General features: G+C 38.4%; 2 protein-coding genes across 2 annotated transcripts; one reads left to right on the top strand and one right to left on the bottom strand.

Moving 5' to 3' along the window:
• Nucleotides 1–3,354: 3,354 nt before the first annotated feature.
• On the top strand, nt 3,355–5,913 carry LOC129726474 (uncharacterized). Its single transcript, XM_055683209.1, has 3 exons — nt 3,355–3,608; nt 3,667–4,092; nt 4,154–5,913. Exons 1-3 carry the CDS (start codon nt 3,523–3,525, stop codon nt 5,862–5,864), a joined length of 2,223 nt encoding a protein of 740 aa, XP_055539184.1. The 5' UTR covers nt 3,355–3,522; the 3' UTR covers nt 5,865–5,913.
• LOC129726476 (dynein axonemal assembly factor 4-like) lies at nt 5,876–18,419 on the bottom strand. Its single transcript, XM_055683223.1, has 2 exons — nt 17,427–18,419; nt 5,876–6,134 (listed from the first exon to the last, which is right to left on the bottom strand). The coding sequence occupies exons 1-2, from the start codon at nt 18,315–18,317 to the stop codon at nt 5,904–5,906; spliced, it is 1,122 nt and encodes a 373-aa protein (XP_055539198.1). The 5' UTR covers nt 18,318–18,419; the 3' UTR covers nt 5,876–5,903.
• Nucleotides 18,420–18,448: the final 29 nt, after the last annotated feature.

Raw genomic sequence — 18,448 nt, 5'->3', positions numbered from 1 at the left:
TCTTCAAAATTGAGCTTTATAGACATAGTTGTCCCACGACTTTTATTTTATATATCATGGCATTGTTGTGATAAAAACATCAAATCGCCAAAAGCATGCGAAGTTTAACAAACCCGTACCCGATGTTGTCGTATCATATTCACTAACCGATCTAAAAACAGACGAAATGGTGCCCATCGCTGATGGCAATAAATGGTACATGCCTTTGATGATGAATATGATATTCTTTGCTTGATCAAGACAAATGAAAACCTAAGAAACAAATAAAAAGACTCTAATTAACTAATGAGGTGTAGAGAATAAAACTTATTCGGATATTTTTGTATTTTAATTACGAACATTTCACTACCCCAGTTGAACGTGTATTGAATGCTATTCCTTACAGCACTTTTTTACCAGTGTTTGAGATGTCTGTCAGTTGCGGGTGCTGCTTCTTCTTTTTCTTAAAAATACTCTGCATTCTGATTTTTTTGTGAAAGGACAATATTGTCCAGAACAATAAAAACGTAGTTTTTGCCATTTTTACCATGAAAAAGGGGGGTTGTAATGTATCTTAACAGCATTTTTCCAGGCATTTTTCCCGTACATTTAGAAGTCTCCGACAATGTTTTTCATAGCAAAAATATTGTCGGTGGTAGATGCAACAACGAAAGAGCGTTGTTGAAACATGGTAATGACAAAAATCGTTTCCAAGCTTACAGTAAAAATACCATGTTTTTATGGTTACAATCTAAGACAAGACGCGACAGCTGGCTTCTTATTTTTCTTTTCGTAACGGCCGTCATCCCCGTCGAAATTTTTTAAACGTTCCATACCGTTGATGCCAGAATGATTATTTTTAACAATTTCTGCAGGTCAATCAAAATAAAACAAATTAAAATTGCAATATATAGGCGAATAATACTCAATTTTTATTTATTATTTTATGTTTAATAAAGCATACTTCTACTATCAAATTTTTTCTTCCTAAGTTTCTTGGACTTCAACCGAAATAGTAAACAACGATTAATCAATGCATTTTTAAAGTTATAACAGTGAAATACATTACTCGGTAATATCATGTGCATACTTTTGCATCATTATTTATGAACAATTATAATAGCTAAATTATGACTCTCCAGCATCACTGCTTTACAGTGAAAAGTAACCTCGTTGTTTTTTCTACGTGACGATTGCGTTATCGGATTCAGCCAATCAGCAGCCGGTTCAAATTGGTTGCATGTAACGGTGACCAGCTGTCGCCTCTTGTCTTAGGTTACAATAAAAAACATTGTGTGTTTACTGTTCTCACCGCAAAATACATCGTTATTTTTTCGGGTGTGCTGCTGTACTTAACAAAAGAAACTGGAGAAAAACAAACGTCTAAAAATTTATAAAAAATTTCTTTGCAAAATAAAACTTTACAAAAGACTATTTTGTGGTTTATAGCTTATTAGGTTATTATTAAGCGGATTTCGATAGCTTATTAGCCGTTATTCAACAAAATGGTTTGTTGGGTTTGGTCAACGAATATCAATTGCTGTGTTTAAAATTCACAGGATTACCAGATTGAACATGCAAAATAAATTATTATTGCTGGCTAGATTGCAGGTTTAAATTAGAAGTGCGTATTTAATCTGTTCTTCTGAAGATCAAGAAACGGGACAACATTGGAAACTTTGAATATGTACTTTTTCCAGGCTTTGTTTTGCTCATCTTCATCTTAAAGAGAAAGAGTTTTCTTCCCTCTTAACAACTGCGAGCTTACATTCAATGTGCATCACACCATCTGCTGTAGAAAGAGCGCAAAGTAATAGTTTCTCTGACGAAAAAACGCTCTTAATTTGACAGAGCATCCGCGCACGCAAGAAAAATGAAATAAATTGCTCGGCGACCAACTGAGCATTGCGTTACCGTTCACATCGCTCTGGGGTGCGACAAAAACAGTATAAAATCGAACTTTCTGCAGAATACGCACACATGGTGAGTTGTGAATCTTCCTATAATATTAAATTCGAAAACGGTTAGGATGTGGCTTCAATATAAACCTAAATGTTTTGATATTTGGCCAACTTCTCTTCTAGTAAAGGAGATGCCAACGAAGACTACTCCCTCTTAAACTGAGAGAGCAAAGAAAGGTTTATCCCTAACACGTGATGATAAAGAGTGAAAAGGAACTCTGCGACTGAAATACTCTTCGCCTAAATGTGGATAATTACTCACTCTGTGTGAGAGAAAGTCTAGTTCTCCAAGAGGTTTGGCAGGTAGAAAAGGAAATTTGGGCAAAAATCAAGAGAACGGAAGAAGCCTGCTTTTTTCATCTGTCTGATTGTAGTTCGATTGTTCAATATAGTTAGGGTTACCATTTGGTCGGGGTTTAAAATCAGGACAACTTTTTCCGGTACAAATTTGATATCAGGTGTTTTCTTTTTTTTTTTTAAGGTATCAATAAATAAAACACGTAATTTGAGATTTACACTCCAAAATACGCCCCTCATTTATTTATTTTAAGTATTTCTCGGACGATACAATTTTGCAACTTTGATTCATTAGGCGTTAGTGGATACCTAAAAAATGCAGTCGCGTGAACTGTTTACCGTTATCCTTCGATTTTTAAATGAAGGATAACAAACTGCTCGAAATACCTTAAATGACAACTCTCCCACATATCGTACGTGTACGAAATGCCATTCAAGATATTTCGAGCAGTTTTTTATTCTTCATTTTAAAATCCAAGGAGAACGATAAACATTTTTTAAAAAACACTCTTTGCTCAGAAAACGTGGCTTTTTCAAATGATATTAAAATTGATATCCAGCTTTTTACACCCCATAATGGCGGACGCTAAAATGCAAAGTTCGTATTAAATCATTGACCCTTTTGACAACTCTGCTCATGTCAAATTGAAGTCTTCACGCATTTTATCAAAAGAGAAATAAATCTATAGTAACATTTGTGTTGCCAATTTCTCAGAAATCCCAAAACTGACGTAAGCAGAAGGGGTTTGCTTATTACGAACACGCATTATAGCGACCGCCATTATGTTGCGAAAAAAGCTGGATAGCTTTAGGACGCTCCAAACGGATCTCAAAATCAGGACATGTCCTGCTAAATCAGGACGGATGGTATCCCTAAATATAGTTACTCTGCCCGAGAAATAATACCTAAAATAACATTTTTCTAAAATCACACACATACTTCAAGTCTATCCGATATATCCTTGAATTAATTATAAAAGCGAAAAGTTTTCTTCTTATTGAACCTAAAAATAGGAAAGAACATGCGGCAGCACTGCATGAGCGGTGTATCAGCAAAAAGGTACGCTTACTCTGCTCTAGCAGTGTGCGTGTGTGTGATCGATAACTTTACACGGCACTAAACGTCAACGTTTTGCAGCACTCGTGAATTGAAAAAACATTACGAATACGAAAACAAACCATTGCTGGCGAAGGTGAAAAAAGCGCCGGAAAGTCACACGGGAACAACGCAATAGGCGCCTGTAGATTTAAAAAGAAGCATGCTGGTTTGATTTTACGCATAACCATGGCTGTTTCATTCTGCGGAAAACGTTTGCTCCTGAATCGCTCCAATTTGCTGGCAAATCCAAAACGTCACGGATATATCGTACTGTAAGTTTACTGTCAATTTCACTCTTGAGGGCTTAAGCTCACTCATTTCCGCTTCCAGAGTGCCGGAAATTGGTGAAGATTTACCGGGACGAAATCCGCTGACCCGTTCGGAGAATGGCTTACCGGAGTTCAACAATGTAACCATCGAAAAGTGTGTCGGAACCATCGGTCAACAGGCGGCCGGGGTGGAACGATCTGTACGTGCGCTGGAGGAGAAAATTACCGCTGCAGAAGGTGGCCTGGATGTGATCAAAGACATTCTTGTACCGTTGGAGCAGGTGGTCACTCCCCTAGAGACAACATGGGGTGTGGCTAAGACACTGTATCTTGGTAACAGCTCTAAAATGCCGACTAAAAGCTACATGACGATACACGAACGAGCGCGGGCAGCTCGGAGATTTAAGTTCAACAGTCTGCCGATATACAATGCCCTGCAAAGTGCCATCGTTGGGAAGGAAAACAAATTTTCGCTGGAAGAAAATCGGTAATGTAAATTTTAATGCGATTGATGAAAAAGACACTGATAATTTTAATTCGTGTTGTAGACTTATCAATAAATACCTGTTGGAATCGGAACTAAACGGAGTCAAAGTAGACGAACCAGCGAAGGTGGACTTACGGGATGTACTGATGAAGTTGTCCCAAGAGCGGTCGAAATTTCACGGCAAACGAGAGGTAGCTGTGAAAAAGTTTTCACACGTCGTAAAAGACCCAGCTGTGATGAAGGAGTTTCCGCCTTCGGTTTTGCAAGCTCTTGCCGTAGATCAGTCTCAGGTTGTGAAGGGTCCCTGGAAGATCACTCTGCAACCGTTTGTGGTGCAGAGTTTTTTGGAGTACTGTCCAGATAGAACGCAACGCTGGAACTTGTGGCAGGCCGATACACGCAAATGTTCTAACAATTCCGACAGAGCACTCGAAAATAGCACCCATCTCGAGATGATTCGATCGTTACGAAAGCGGCAAGCCAAGATTTTGGGGTTCGAAAGCTACGTGCACATGTCGATGAAAACGAAGATGGCCGGATCGGTTGAGCAATTACGTGACACGCTGGATGAACTGCTGCGGTTTGCTCGTCCTGCTTTGGACAGTGAAATGGCGGATTTGGAGCCATTTGCTCGTGATAATGGCTTTAAAGACACGCTGGACATCTACGATGTTCCGTATTGGAAGCGACGACAGTTCGCAGAGCTGCACCAATTCGACAAAGAAGCTCTTAAAGAATATTTTCCAATGCCGAAGGTTTTAAGCGGATTGTTTAGCCTAGCCGAATCACTGCTAGACATACGGATTGTAGAACGGACCGGCGTTGATACGTGGCATGAAGATGTCCGATTTTATGATATTTTCGACGCTAGCAAAGGAACCGAACCGATTGCTGGATTTTATACGGATCTATACAGTAGAGAAGAGGAGAAAATATCGGTTGTTGGAAACTCTGGTTGGATGGTGGGAATCGTAAATCGCAGCGTTGTAGCAGAAGAGAAACCGCTGGCCGCTCTGATATGCAACTTCCCAGTACCTTTGTACGGAAAACCATCACTTTTAACTATTGATGACGTACAGATTCTGTTCCACAAATTTGGCCATGCTCTACAGCACATGCTAACGGAAACGCACTACAGTGAGGTGGCTGGTCTATCGAATGTCGAATGGGACGCGGTTGAAATTTCTGGATTTGTACTCACCAGTCTACTGCAAGATCCGGACGTGATTCGCTCGATTAGCAGCCACTATGGAACGGGAGAAACCCTTCCGGATCAATGTGTTGAATCGATCCAAAAACGTCACACCCATCTGGCCGGCTACGAACTTTGTCGAGAGCTTTATTTTTCTAATCTAGACTTGGAGCTGCACATACAATCGGGTTACTGGCTGGAGATTGTGAGAAAACTCTACCCCCAGTTCCACACTTTTGCACTGGACAAAAAGGATGCCCATCCGTGCTCGATGAGTTCTATCTTCTCCGGTGATTGGGGAGCGGCTTACTATAGCAGGCTCTGGTCTCGCATGGTTGCGGCCGATGTGTACAGCGCATTTGTTGAAGCTAAACCAAAGGGACAACAATCCGATGTCGGTCTCCGTTTCCGAGACACTTTCCTAGCCCTCGGTGGAGGCTGTCACCCATCCGAAGTGTTTCGACGATTTCGTGGAAGAGATCCCTCGCCGCTGGCGCTTATTAATGTACTGGAAATCAACAAGACCCCGCCGTCTCATGGTTTAGGGAAAAAACCCGGGTGGAGTAGTAGTGAAGATTAATTTACTGGATTCATTGAATTTTATTGTTAATAAAACACGTTAGTCAGAATCCTCCTGCTCTACCTTTTGTTGTAACATTTGAACTTCTGCTCGAAGACCATCGTTGTCTGGGTCCAGCTTGGCGGCTGCAACCATTTCTTCGAAGCCCTGGCGAAGGAAGCCCAGCTTGGCCAGAGCAGCTCCTCTGCGGGCTAGACAGGCTACACGAGCTTTCCGATTAGCCTCGACCGGTGGCTGGAGCAGATCAAATGCCGTTGAGCAGTCTTCAGCCTGACGAAAGAGAAAGTAGAGTTTTGATTTGTTCAGAAAGTTACCGTCATTCAGAATCTAGATTGTTACGAAACTTTACAATTGAATTTGGTCAAGCCTCGATTAGACGCTTCATACCATATTTTGAGTCCCACAGCTCGTTTATTTTAATTCGTACTGAATATTTATCGTGTAGGTATATGAAAGTTAGCGAAGGAAATGGAAGAGTAGGAATAATGAACAATTTGTGTCGGCACGAATGTCCTTCTGACTAGCAACCAATTCATCGAAACGATTCCAAGTATTGAAATTCACTTAAAATTCCCTGAGATATCCCAAATTCCCAATTTCAACATGCTATAATTTGAGTTGGGTCAGAAGTTCGTCATTTCCATCAGTTGAAGAGAACGTGCTTCAAACTCCTGAATGTTGATTTACATCGACAACGGACAGCTCTTGACAGAGCGTTGCAAACCAATCCAAAATGTTCGGCACGCGCGCCTCCTGCAGAAGTTGAAGAGTTTCAGCATTTCGATCGTACAATATCCTTTGACGCGGGACAGTCTTCATTGCCAGCATGACACGTTTTTGATACCTAACACTATATCTCTTAACCATCTTTATTTTGCGCGGGTATGATGGAAAAACTTATGGTTTTCGGCTCAAACCATTTTTCAGTGTATGCTGACCTTAGGGGCCATTCACATACCACGTGGACAGCTTTGGGAGGGGGGGGGGGGTGGCTAATGTCCACGGTCCATACAATTTGTTTAGAATTTATATGGACAGTTGTCCAGTTTTCCACGGAGGGGGAGGGGGGGGGGTCATTATCGTTAAAAATCTGTCCACGTGGTATGTGGATGGCCCCTTATGCGTTTTTGGAAGAATGAATTACATTGGGTGGTGGTATATGTCGGCGGTCTGAATGTGGATGTATGTGACAGTACTTTTCGGCTTTGTCGTAATCCACTCCCATTTTTTCGCGGTTGCGAGACAAAATGTTTAGATCAACGAGAACAACCAAAAGAACCATGGAAAGCAAATCAGAAACGCGGACGTGCGACCGAGGACAGAATGAGAGGACGGCATGTATGAGAGCAACAGACGTCAAAAAGAATGACCAGTGCCACAAGGAAGACTTCCGGCATTAGTATTGACGGTATGATGGCTTGGAACAACAAAGATATAGGGGCTTATTACGGTTGTCACCTCACGGTGAGAACGAAGTGGAAAAATCTCACGGTGAAAAAAGACGCGTGCAAATCAAATGGGAATCACTTTCACCGTGCCTATTACGGTTGTCACTTCACCGTGAAGTGACTCCCGTAATAAGCCTCATAGTCAACGCTGTGGTGAGTAAGGTGATATGCACCGGTGACAACCAAAGCCTTAAAGATAAAGTTTGGACGACTGTCACTGAAAAGTTCCAATCGAACTGTCAAAACTCGTTCCAATCGAACATAAGAATGTTTGACTTGTTACATTTGAGCCGTTGAGAGCAAAAGTGGTACATGTGCCATTTTTGCACTTTTTGGGTTTTTTGCATAAATTGATGTAGAACGCAGTAATGTACTAGTATGTCCAAGAAAAACCGAGATCTGACAACCTAAACCAAAGTTATAACCAAAACAATTTTTGGTAAATAACATAATCACCATTTCGTTGAGAGCAAAAGTGGTACATGTCCAGTCTGGCATGTTAGATGAATTGTAAGTCGAGGATCTTAGGATATAAGACAATCATGTCTTCAGCAAAGTTGGTCAAGTGATTGAGTACTTTTAGATGAAGATCTGTCTGCTTTGGAAATTTCTCACTACGTGGCGCTAGTGTTTCACCTATTTCAGTATCAAATCGTATGCTGTTACCAAATACATATACACTAGCGCCACGAAGAGACAGAATTACTTAACAAACAGATCATTATTCAATAGTACTCAATCACTTGGACAACTCTGCTGAAGACATGAATGTTCTATGTCTTCAGATTAGAGAGCTATAATGCATCATTCATGCTCACACTGGACATGTACCACTTTTACTCTCAACGTTTTCTGGTTGTCATTATTTTTCCCATAGAACAAAAGTGGTACATGTTTTCCCATTGAAGTTTGTGTAAGTTTCTCAACCAGAACTCGTTATGTTTTCATGTACCGTCTTTTGAAACCTTTCCAGCAATGATTTAGTGCAGTTATGTTGGAAAAAATTGTTGAAAATAATTAACTATTTGAGTGTTTTCGTTTATCGCGTCTCCTGAAAAATTTACCTAATGGCACATGTACCACTTTTGCTCTCAACGGCTTATTTGGCTTAGTACATGGGAAGTATTGTGATTTAGCATGGATGGAACTCGTATGTAACAAAAATATTTCAAATGGGTACAAAAATCATAACGCCATTGACCTGCTATACTTTCTATATTCTTCTTATTTTGCTTCTGATTAAATTTTGATGTTAGTTGTATGTATCCTCTAGTAATTTTATCGCTCAAATTGTGAAAATGCAGTGTGTTAGGTACGAATTTTAAAATATGTTATTAACATGTTATGTTATTAAAGTTTACAACTGTTTTTCTATGTTTTTTTTCTAAAAATTTCTTCTTACTCCAAAAAAACTTCAACGTCGCCTCATTACCGAAAGTTATTTCTGCGATAAATAGGCATTTCTGTATATTTTTGTTTTTCCTCACTCTTGACAACTAGATGAGGTTCTGAGTTACTACGGCTGTTGGTGATGCATGGAATTTCGAACGGATATTAGGTAACCAGTGACCGTAATGATAAAGTGGCGTGACCGTAAATGATCGACATATTATTCGGTGTCTTACTTGCCACTAGAGCCACAAACTTATATAAAGGCATTGTCCCGGTAACTTTTAGTAGGGTAGAGCGGGGCTAGTTGGTTACGGGGTAAGTTGGTCAATGAGAATATCTTCGAATCTACGTATAAAAAAAATCGGGTTATATGTGTGATACGTAGTAGATAACCAGGGAAACTAAATGACGAAATGAAGTACAGTTTTAATTTAGACGTATAATAAATACAGGTTGGTGCCAAATTGGCCATCAATTTTACTCGGTTTTCAAGTCGAAACTTTTTGTCTAAACAAAGTTAGCCAAACGGAAATGAACATGGCTCAACGTATTATGAGAGTCATTTCCGTTAGTTTTAAGTTGTGTAAAGCAAACTTTCGCCAAAATTTTATTTTCATATATTTCAAGTAATTTTCATATTTAATACGTGAGGGGCTAGTTGGTCACATACTAGCGGGGCTGGCTGGTCATATGGACATCATAAATGTATTCAAGTAACCAATTAAATACGATTTGAGGAATAGTGCTGTCGTGATGCAATCTTGGTCCAAGCGAAAACAGCATTTTTTATTGTTTAGTAAAACCATTTATTTGAATTTATATATTTGGTAAAAGTTATCTCCATTGCATTGTCATTTTGATAAATCTTTTATTGCACACTATAAATGCTGAGTCATTGATCTCAAATAACTATAACGTACACTAATGCATCGACAAATGCCTTCTACCTGATGAAAATTTCGGCGAAAGCAAGCTTTCAACAACAAAAAAAAAAAAGAAAAAAGCTAAAGTAGCTATAGTTTTGTGCTTGTGATTGCAGATGCGAATCTAGAATTTGGCTCTGGTTCTCAGTTTAATCCGTATTGTCTTTGATTTAGTTTGCAACCAAACTATAAGAGAGATTTAAACATATACTTCTCATCAGGTATTAAAGAGTAACATGAGTTACTTTTTTCATTGTTTGGGATTCCGGAAAGCAAATGTATGAACAAAAAACCGGGTGCGGTTTGACCTCCGCTGAGACGCCAAAGGCTGCCGCAAATGCAGCGAGGAAGAAAAACTTAATTGTCCTTCCGAAATATAAATGGCCAATTTACCCCACATCCCAACCAACTTACCCCAGCTGAGGGGCTAGTTGGCCAATTTGACATCCACTCAAAAAACATAGAATATCCGCAAAATCATAAACTATTCTGTACAGTTAATATTTTTCCTAGATGCTATAGACTTAACACAACATTTCCATGTTATGAGTTTTTGCCATAATATTTCCCACAAAAAGTTACAGAACATTTTGACCAAAAATGACCGACTAGCCCCGCTCTACCCTACTTTTTTAAAGTATAAATTATCGTGATTAGAGTGGAACTGCAAAATTTATTTTTTATTTGGATTGATAATTTCAAAACGCCAAACTTTCGCTACAAAGACGTGTCATTTCTGTTATTAAAAATCTTTTGGTAATTCACAAAACTTAAGCCATTTTCGGCGATGATTTTTATCGGTGGGGAATCGAAGAAAGCTTGTTTTTAAAATCTCGTGTTAATCGATTTGAACAGAATAGTAAACAGCACACCATTTTTCACAACTATACATAACAAAACAAATTGCCAAAACTATATATAACAAAACAAAACCAATAACTATGAAACTGAAAAATACGAGTAGTCATGTATTAACTTTTATTTCTTGCAATGTTGCCAGTTTTTTGTATTTCTGGAATGGCTGCCAGATCGATGGGAATTCAGTCGGCCAAACTTTAACTCTAGGCCTTTAGTGACAACAGGCACTACGTTCTCCATTTTCAACATATAATTGCCGTTGAAACCTTCAGTCCCACCTCCCTGACACGTTCGTAGCCTGTATTTTTGTATACGCGGGAATGAAATGGCATGTGACACTGCTGTGCTTCACACTGCTATAAACAGCGACATCGATAGATCAGGCAACACTGAACGGGAGTGAAGGGCACGTCAGATGTCTTCCCTTTGCGGCCATTGTTGTTTGGGGCTCGGCATCGAGGGGTTCGTCATAATGGGGGTACTGTCAAACTATTGGTAATGGGAATACGGTGTCAGGGAGGTGTTCAGTCCAGAATCCAGTGTGAATTCGCTCACCTATGCTCTATTGGTTGCCATCATCGACCAGTTCGTCAGGTTGAATTGCTCCTGGAGGTTTTGACATTATTTACCTGGGCCTAGAGCACAAATAATTCGCCTCCGGCGACCAGCTAGATAACCCACCCGAAGAAGAAGACGAAGTAACTAGGATGTCATTTCAAACTTAAATAAACATCGAAAGGAATTTCAATGAACAGCAGACTAATGCTCTAATTTCATAAAATGTTTAATTGTGCCGTGTTGTGTTAACAAAAAAAAACAATGTTTGAATTTTCAAGTTGATCGTCAGGCAGAAAGTTCTATTCGTATTGTTACTGTTTACGTTGCTTTTAGATCCGAAACTAGAAGACTAAACTAGAAAGTTGACCGCGAAACCAACAAGAAGCAGCATCATCCTTTAATGTTCCACATTTACGTGACCTTCATTTGTTTTGATCATTTACGTTTGTTGTTTTGTTGAACTGGGAATCGTCCCAATTAGCGAGCGCCCAGTTAAAAAGAAGCCCAGTTAAAGCGTGCCCAGTTAGCGAACAAATACTGTATTTCATTTTTCTCAATCGTATGAAACTATCGAACCCGTTTAAAACTTATTAACTTGTCCGCTTAAAGTGTAGTTGTAATAGCTAGTAGTTGGGGTTTTATTCATGTAGACGGATTAATTGTAACAATAATAGTAATAATAATGACATTTTTTGTGCATGTTAACCATGTTAGTATTAGGATCGCGCAGAAGGGAACCATGCAAACCGACGTTGAAACTTCAAAAAGAAAAAAATGTTTACAAGTCCACAATTTGTTACTTTTAGTTTGTTTAAAGACGTAGAAAAATATTACAGTTCCTCCACAATCATGGGTCAGCTACAATTATGGGTCACTTTTACGCAAATACGTCTATTCTCACGAAACTGAACAATTTTCATTGACAGTGGTATTTTTTATAACTCAATTGTAACCCTATTCATACGATTGAAATGATTTAATGTTGAAAATGTTACTAAAAACAATAATTCTGCTCGGTGCAATAAGTGAAGTGACCCATAATTGTAGTAATGTCACGTTTTGCGGTGCACAATTGTGGGTCAGTCCATATTTTGGCTATTTTTATTGCTTTTGCATGAAAATACATCACAACTTAAAAAAATAACTTATTATCAAGCTTTTACAACAATAAAATAACTTTTGTGATGGATTTTTATGGTTTTATAAACTAAATGATCTTGAAGGCCAAAAGTGACCCATAATTGTGTCTTTTGCCATGCAAGTACTATTTTTCTTCTTAACCGATTTACACACATCAGCTGCAGTGAAACTAAGTGTCGATCGAAAGTATACATCGGAAAACAGAAATAGATAGTAAAACATTCGTAGTTGATAACTTTTCCGATTTTATATTCATTTTTCAACATTTAGGCAACACGTTGACTGACCCATAATTGTAAAGGGATTATAATCGCGAACACAGACGGAACACGACGAGTGATCAGACAAGACACTTATTGCTCTTACAGATATAAAAGGATAATATAATAATTACCTTTCGTCTACCGGTTTCGGGCTACATATTGCCCATCGACAGGACGAGATCCCATGTCCAACCGTTGGACATGGGATCTCGTCCTGTCGATGGGCAATATGTAGCCCGAAACCGGTAGACGAAAGGTAATTATTATATTATCCTTTTATATCAGTGCGTCTTGAACTGTCCTACAGATCAGACGTTTTTTCGGTTGCTTGTGGACTGGTCTTTGACTGCCTATAGCTTCAAAGTTTGTGTTTTGTCAGTGTGTCTTTTAAAGACTACCAGAAAGTTATTTCCCATCAGTCTTTCTCAAGACTACCTACTTTTGAATTTAACATTTGTTTTAACTTTTTTCGTATCACCTGAAATGGCTGGACGGAAAAAGAAACCTCGCATCGCTGCGGGGAGGAAAAGAGAGGCATCTCTTTCTGACACTTCGAGTGTCTGTAGTGACAATCCTTTTGATATTTTGCCTGAGCAAGAAGCTGGTGAAATGGAAGTTATTAATAATGAAACTATACAAAATATAAAATCTTTAAAAAAGGAGAAAGTTCCACCTATTGTGGTAACTATTTCTTCTGAATTTAATATATTTAAAAAGGAACTTTCAACGTTTGTTTCTGACGTTAAAGTTACCTATCAAATTGGCCGTAGAGGTGAATGCCGCTTATTAGCCGACTCAGTAATGGGTCGTGATCGTCTTGTTCAGTATTTAACTGACAAGATGTACAAATTTTTTACATATGACACCAAGAACGCTAAGCCGTTCAAGGTTGTCTTGAAAGGTCTCACCAACGATCAAACCGTTGATGAGATCAAACTTACTTTAACAGAATTACTTGGCATAGCCCCTACCCAAGTAATTCTAATGAAACAAAAATCACGAGGCGAAAACAGTCAGAGAACTGGAATTTCCCTTGTTAATTATTTAATTCATTTTAACCGCAATGAGGTTAACAACTTAAATTTTTTTGAAAAAGCACATGCTTTGTATAATGTGCGTGTAAAGTGGGAAATTTATAGGAAGTATGGCGGAAGTGAAAAGCATATCACCCAATGCCGTACTTGCCAACGTTATGGCCATGGTTCCAAATTCTGTAACATGGACCAAAAATGTCTTAATTGTGGAGACTCTTCTCACAAAAAGGACACATGTCCTGTGAAAGAGAGTAAAAATTTTCGCTGTGCGAATTGTAACGGCAACCATATGTCAAATTATTATCAATGCCCAGTCCGTTTAGCAATTGTTAAGGCAAGGCAAGGTAAACAAAATTCAATTTCTCAATTAAAACCAACTTCAAAACTAAATTCTCCAAGCGTACCAGTGACGCATAGTTTACTTCTTTGCATACCCGCTTAACTTATGCACAGGTTACAGGTAGTTCGAACATTATACCGCCTAGTGTTGGTAGTTCGAAAATGACCGTTAATATGGGTAAGCAAAACACGCTAGAGAATAATTATACACCTATCACTCCAGCTAATATTGCTACCGAAAATATTTTTTCTAATGCCAACTGCCTGGGGCCTATTACGGCAGGTAAACTTTCTTCTTTGCAACAGGCAATGTTCGATCTTATGAACGCCATGTTGCAGGCAAAATCAATGTTTGAAGCCATTCAAATAGGCACAAATTTTACTATTAAAATTGTTTCTAATTTAAAATTTAGCAATGATTTTAAATAAAACAATTAAAATATTAAATTGGAATGCTCGCTCATTGAAGGCCAATGAGAATGAGCTTTTTAATTTTTTAACAGTAAATAATGTGCATATTGCAATTATTACTGAAACATTTTTGAAACCTAACATAAAATTAAAATATGATCCCAATTACGTGGTTCATAGATATGATAGGATTCAGGGTTCCGGCGGTGGAGTTGTAATTGTTATTCATCGCCGAATCAAACATCGTGCTCTTCCCCATCTTGAGACGAAAGTTATTGAAACTTTGGGAATTGAAGTTCAAACTGAACTTTGGATTTTATTTATTGCCGCAGCATATTTACCATTTCAATGCACACGCGAGCTCAAAAATTATTTTAAAGGTGATTTACAAAAACTCACCAGAAATCGTTCGAAATTTTTCATAATCGGCGATTTTAACGCTAAACATCGTTCATGGAATAGTTCTCAAAGTAATTCCAATGGCAAAATTTTATTCAATGATTGTTCTTCAGGATACTATTCTATTTTGTCTCCAAATAGTCCTACATGCTTTTCTTCTGTAAGAAACCCTTCAACAATTGATTTGGTGCTAACAGATCAAAGTCATGTATGTAGTGATTTGATCACACATGCTGACTTTGATTCTGACCATCTTCCAATAACTTTTTCTTTATCACATGAATCAGTTTTAAACCCTATGAGCTCTGTTTTTAATTATAACAAGGCTAATTGGGAAAGATACAAAACTCATATTGAGAGAAATTTCAATAATGAGCTTGATTTGCAAAACGAAGTGAATATTGATTCCGCTTTGGAAGCATTAAAATGTGCAATTGTTGATGCCAGGAATTATTCTGTTCCAAAGGCTCAAGTGAAATTTGATTCATCAATAATTGACGAAAATCTTCAACTTCTAATTCGTTTGAAAAATGTCCGCAGACGTCAATATCAACGTTCTCGTGGCCCTGTTTTTAAAACTATTTTTAAAGATTTACAGAAAGAGATTAAACATAGATTTACTCTTCTGAGAAATCAAAATTTTGAGACTAAAGTTGAAAAATTGAAACCATATTCAAAACCATTTTGGAAGCTGTCGAAGATTCTTAAGAAACCTTCAAAGCCTATTCCAGTTTTAAAAGATGGTGAACGTTTTCTTGTATCCAATGAACAAAAGGCTCAAAGACTTGCTCAGCAGTTTGAGAGTGTTCATAACTCAAATTTGAATTTTGTGAGTCCAATTGAAAATGAAGTCACACGTCAATTTGATTTAATTTCTTCCCAGAATTTTTCACCTGCAGAAATAATTGAAACTAACTTGAATGAGATTTAATCAATTATTAAAAATTTCAAAAATATGAAAGCACCTGGTGACGATGGAATCTTTAATATACTAATCAAACATCTCCCTGAGAGCACAATGGAATTTTTAGTAAAAATTTTCAATTGCTGCTTCAAAATTGCATATTTTCCCAGATTATGAAAAAATGCAAAAATTACTCCCATTTTAAAACCGGATAAGAACCCAGCTGAAGTTTCAAGTTATCGACCAATCAGTTTGCTTTCTTCAATAAGTAAACTGTTTGAGAGAATTATTCTTAACAGAATGATGTCACACATCAACGAAAATTCAATTTTTGCAAATGAACAGTTTGGATTTCGCCATGGGCATTCCACAACTCATCAATTGCTCAGAGTTACTAATATGATACGAGCTAACAAATCTGAAGGTTATTCCACTGGAGCTGCTCTTTTAGACATAGAAAAAGCATTCGACAGTGTTTGGCATAAAGGTTTGATTGCGAAATTGCAAACTTTTAATTTTCCAATTTTCCTAATCAAAATTTTAAAAAATTATCTTACTGATGGTCTGCAGGTTGTCTATCAGAATTCCAAATCTGATAGATTTCCTGTCAGAGCAGGTGTACCTCAAGGTTCAGTCTTGGGTCCAGTCCTGTACAACATATTCACTTCAGATCTTCCTTATTTGCCTCCAGGATGCACAAAGTCATTGTTCTGCGATGACACAAGCATTTCCGTAAAAGGAAAAAGTCTTCGTGTCATATGCAGTCGATTGCAGAAAAGTTTAGATATTTTTTCTTCCTACTTGCAAAAGTGGAAAATCTCTCCCAATGCTTCTAAAACTCAAATGATAATTTTTCCGCATAAGTCTAGGGCTTCTTTCCTCAAGCCAAACAATAATCACGTTGTCAAGATGAATGGGGTTATTTTAAGTTGGTCCGACAAGGTTAAGTACTTGGGACTAATTTATGATAAAAAACTTATTTTCAAAGAGCACATTGAGAGTATACAAGCCAAGTGCATCAAATATACGAGATGTTTATATCCTCTCATTAACAGGAATTCTAAGCTTTGTTTAAAGAACAAACTTTTGATTTACAAACAAATTTTTAGACCAGCAATGCTTTATGCTGTACCGATCTGGTCAAGTTGCTGTTCAACAAGGAAGAAAACGCTCCAAAGGATTCAGAATAAAATGATTTTGAAGCGTCCTCCTTGGTTTGGTACACTGGAATTACATAGACTTACTGGTGTTGAACCATTAGAAGCTATGTCAAATAAAATTATTAACAATTTTCGACAAAAATCGTTGCAATCCTCAATTGCTACGATAAGCTCTCTTTATAGCCAATAAGTTAGCAATTAAGTTAGTTGTAAGTTTACTTCCCCTTTTCTGACAAGTAGGTTTAAATCCCTACGAATGATAAGTCCTAATTGCGAAAGCAAACAAATCCTAACAATTAAAATTACAAATTTCTAACAGTGTTGAGAAGTCACCATTTGTGACTGGACACACATACTCATTATTTACTAATATTTATCATGAATACTTAAGCTACTAACAAATCCCCCCTTAAAAAAAAAAAAAAAAATCCTTTTATATCTGTAAGAGCAATAAGTGTCTTGTCTGATCACTCGTCGTGTTCCGTCTGTGTTCGCGATTATTGTGCTAGTTCTTACGTTAGCGTTAAATCATTGTAAAGTGTAAAGGGATTGTATATGCCATTGATTAAACATATTGCAAAAATAAGCACACTTGTTTTTGTACAAATGTACAGGTTTTAGCCGGAACTCTGAAATTTGCTATGAAACCTTCTGAGAACATCACTTTATAGATATTTCTGATTCATAATCCATATAATCACGTATCTACAAATCTTATAATAGTCATACTCACACATCTCTGATAATTCTCCAGCGCAAAATGAGCCGCCGATCGGTTCAGATACAGCGAATAGTATTCCTTTGCCAGTCGGATTCCCGCCGAGTAGGCGGAAATCGCCGCCAGATAATTTTTCTGTTGGAAAAACGAATCCCCCTTTTGCTTCAGCCACTCCGGGTTGCGTTCCTCCGGGCGGAGGTCACCATCATCAACGAAACCAACCGCTTTTCTGGCCAGCGATTGCTTTCTTATCCATTCCTGCTCGTCCGGCTCCATCGACTCCCGCTTGGGAGTGACAAAGTTGCGCTTGGTGAACGTCACCTGAACTGCGCCACTCTGTCGGATCGAAGGCATCACGCTGAGAGGTTTTTTGAACGGCTGAGGACGAGGAGTGTCTCGCCTCGGCAGTACCTTTTTTCTCGCCTGCTCCATCCGTTCCATTTCACGCTTCTTGCTTTCCTCTAGAAGTCTCTCAGCTTCCGTTCTATCGTTACTGTCACGCTCGATCTGCTTGGAAATCTCATCCTTCTTTTTCTGATCCTTCTCAATGGCACGTTGTTTTGATTTTTCCTCCAACCGCTTTTGGTGGTCCGCTAGTAGTTCTTCCTTCAACCGGCGCCTTTCGGCTTTGGGGCAGTCCAGCTCCAGATGCTCCCAATCTTGACCACTTTCTGTCTTCTGCAGTTGGAAAATCACTTCATTTTCTAGCAGCGAGCATCGACTGGCTTCCTCTTGGACAGGGTATCTCAGCAGAATCTCCCAATAGTACGGAAATTTGTTTATTTTCAACAATTGTGCACTGGTGAACACTTCCTTCCGGCACAGCCGGTTGTCCGGAAAGGGAACCCGAACAATTACTTGGTCCTGGTTTTGTTCCCAGGTGTAATCCTTCAAAATTACAGGCATCCTGTATCTTCTCTTCTATTGTACTGTAATGTGCCGCACGTGGTGTCTTTATTGGATAAACAACGACAAAAGTTGCCACGGAAACGGATTCAATTGCTATGAGGGTTGTTCCTCTTGTCTCGAAAAAACTT

The sequence above is a fragment of the Wyeomyia smithii genome, chromosome 1 (assembly GCF_029784165.1).
Source record: "Wyeomyia smithii strain HCP4-BCI-WySm-NY-G18 chromosome 1, ASM2978416v1, whole genome shotgun sequence".
In the NCBI taxonomy this organism is placed as follows: Eukaryota; Metazoa; Arthropoda; class Insecta; order Diptera; family Culicidae; genus Wyeomyia; species Wyeomyia smithii.
Note: the sequence above shows the minus strand (reverse complement) of the source record. Positions and strands in the feature narration are given on the sequence as shown.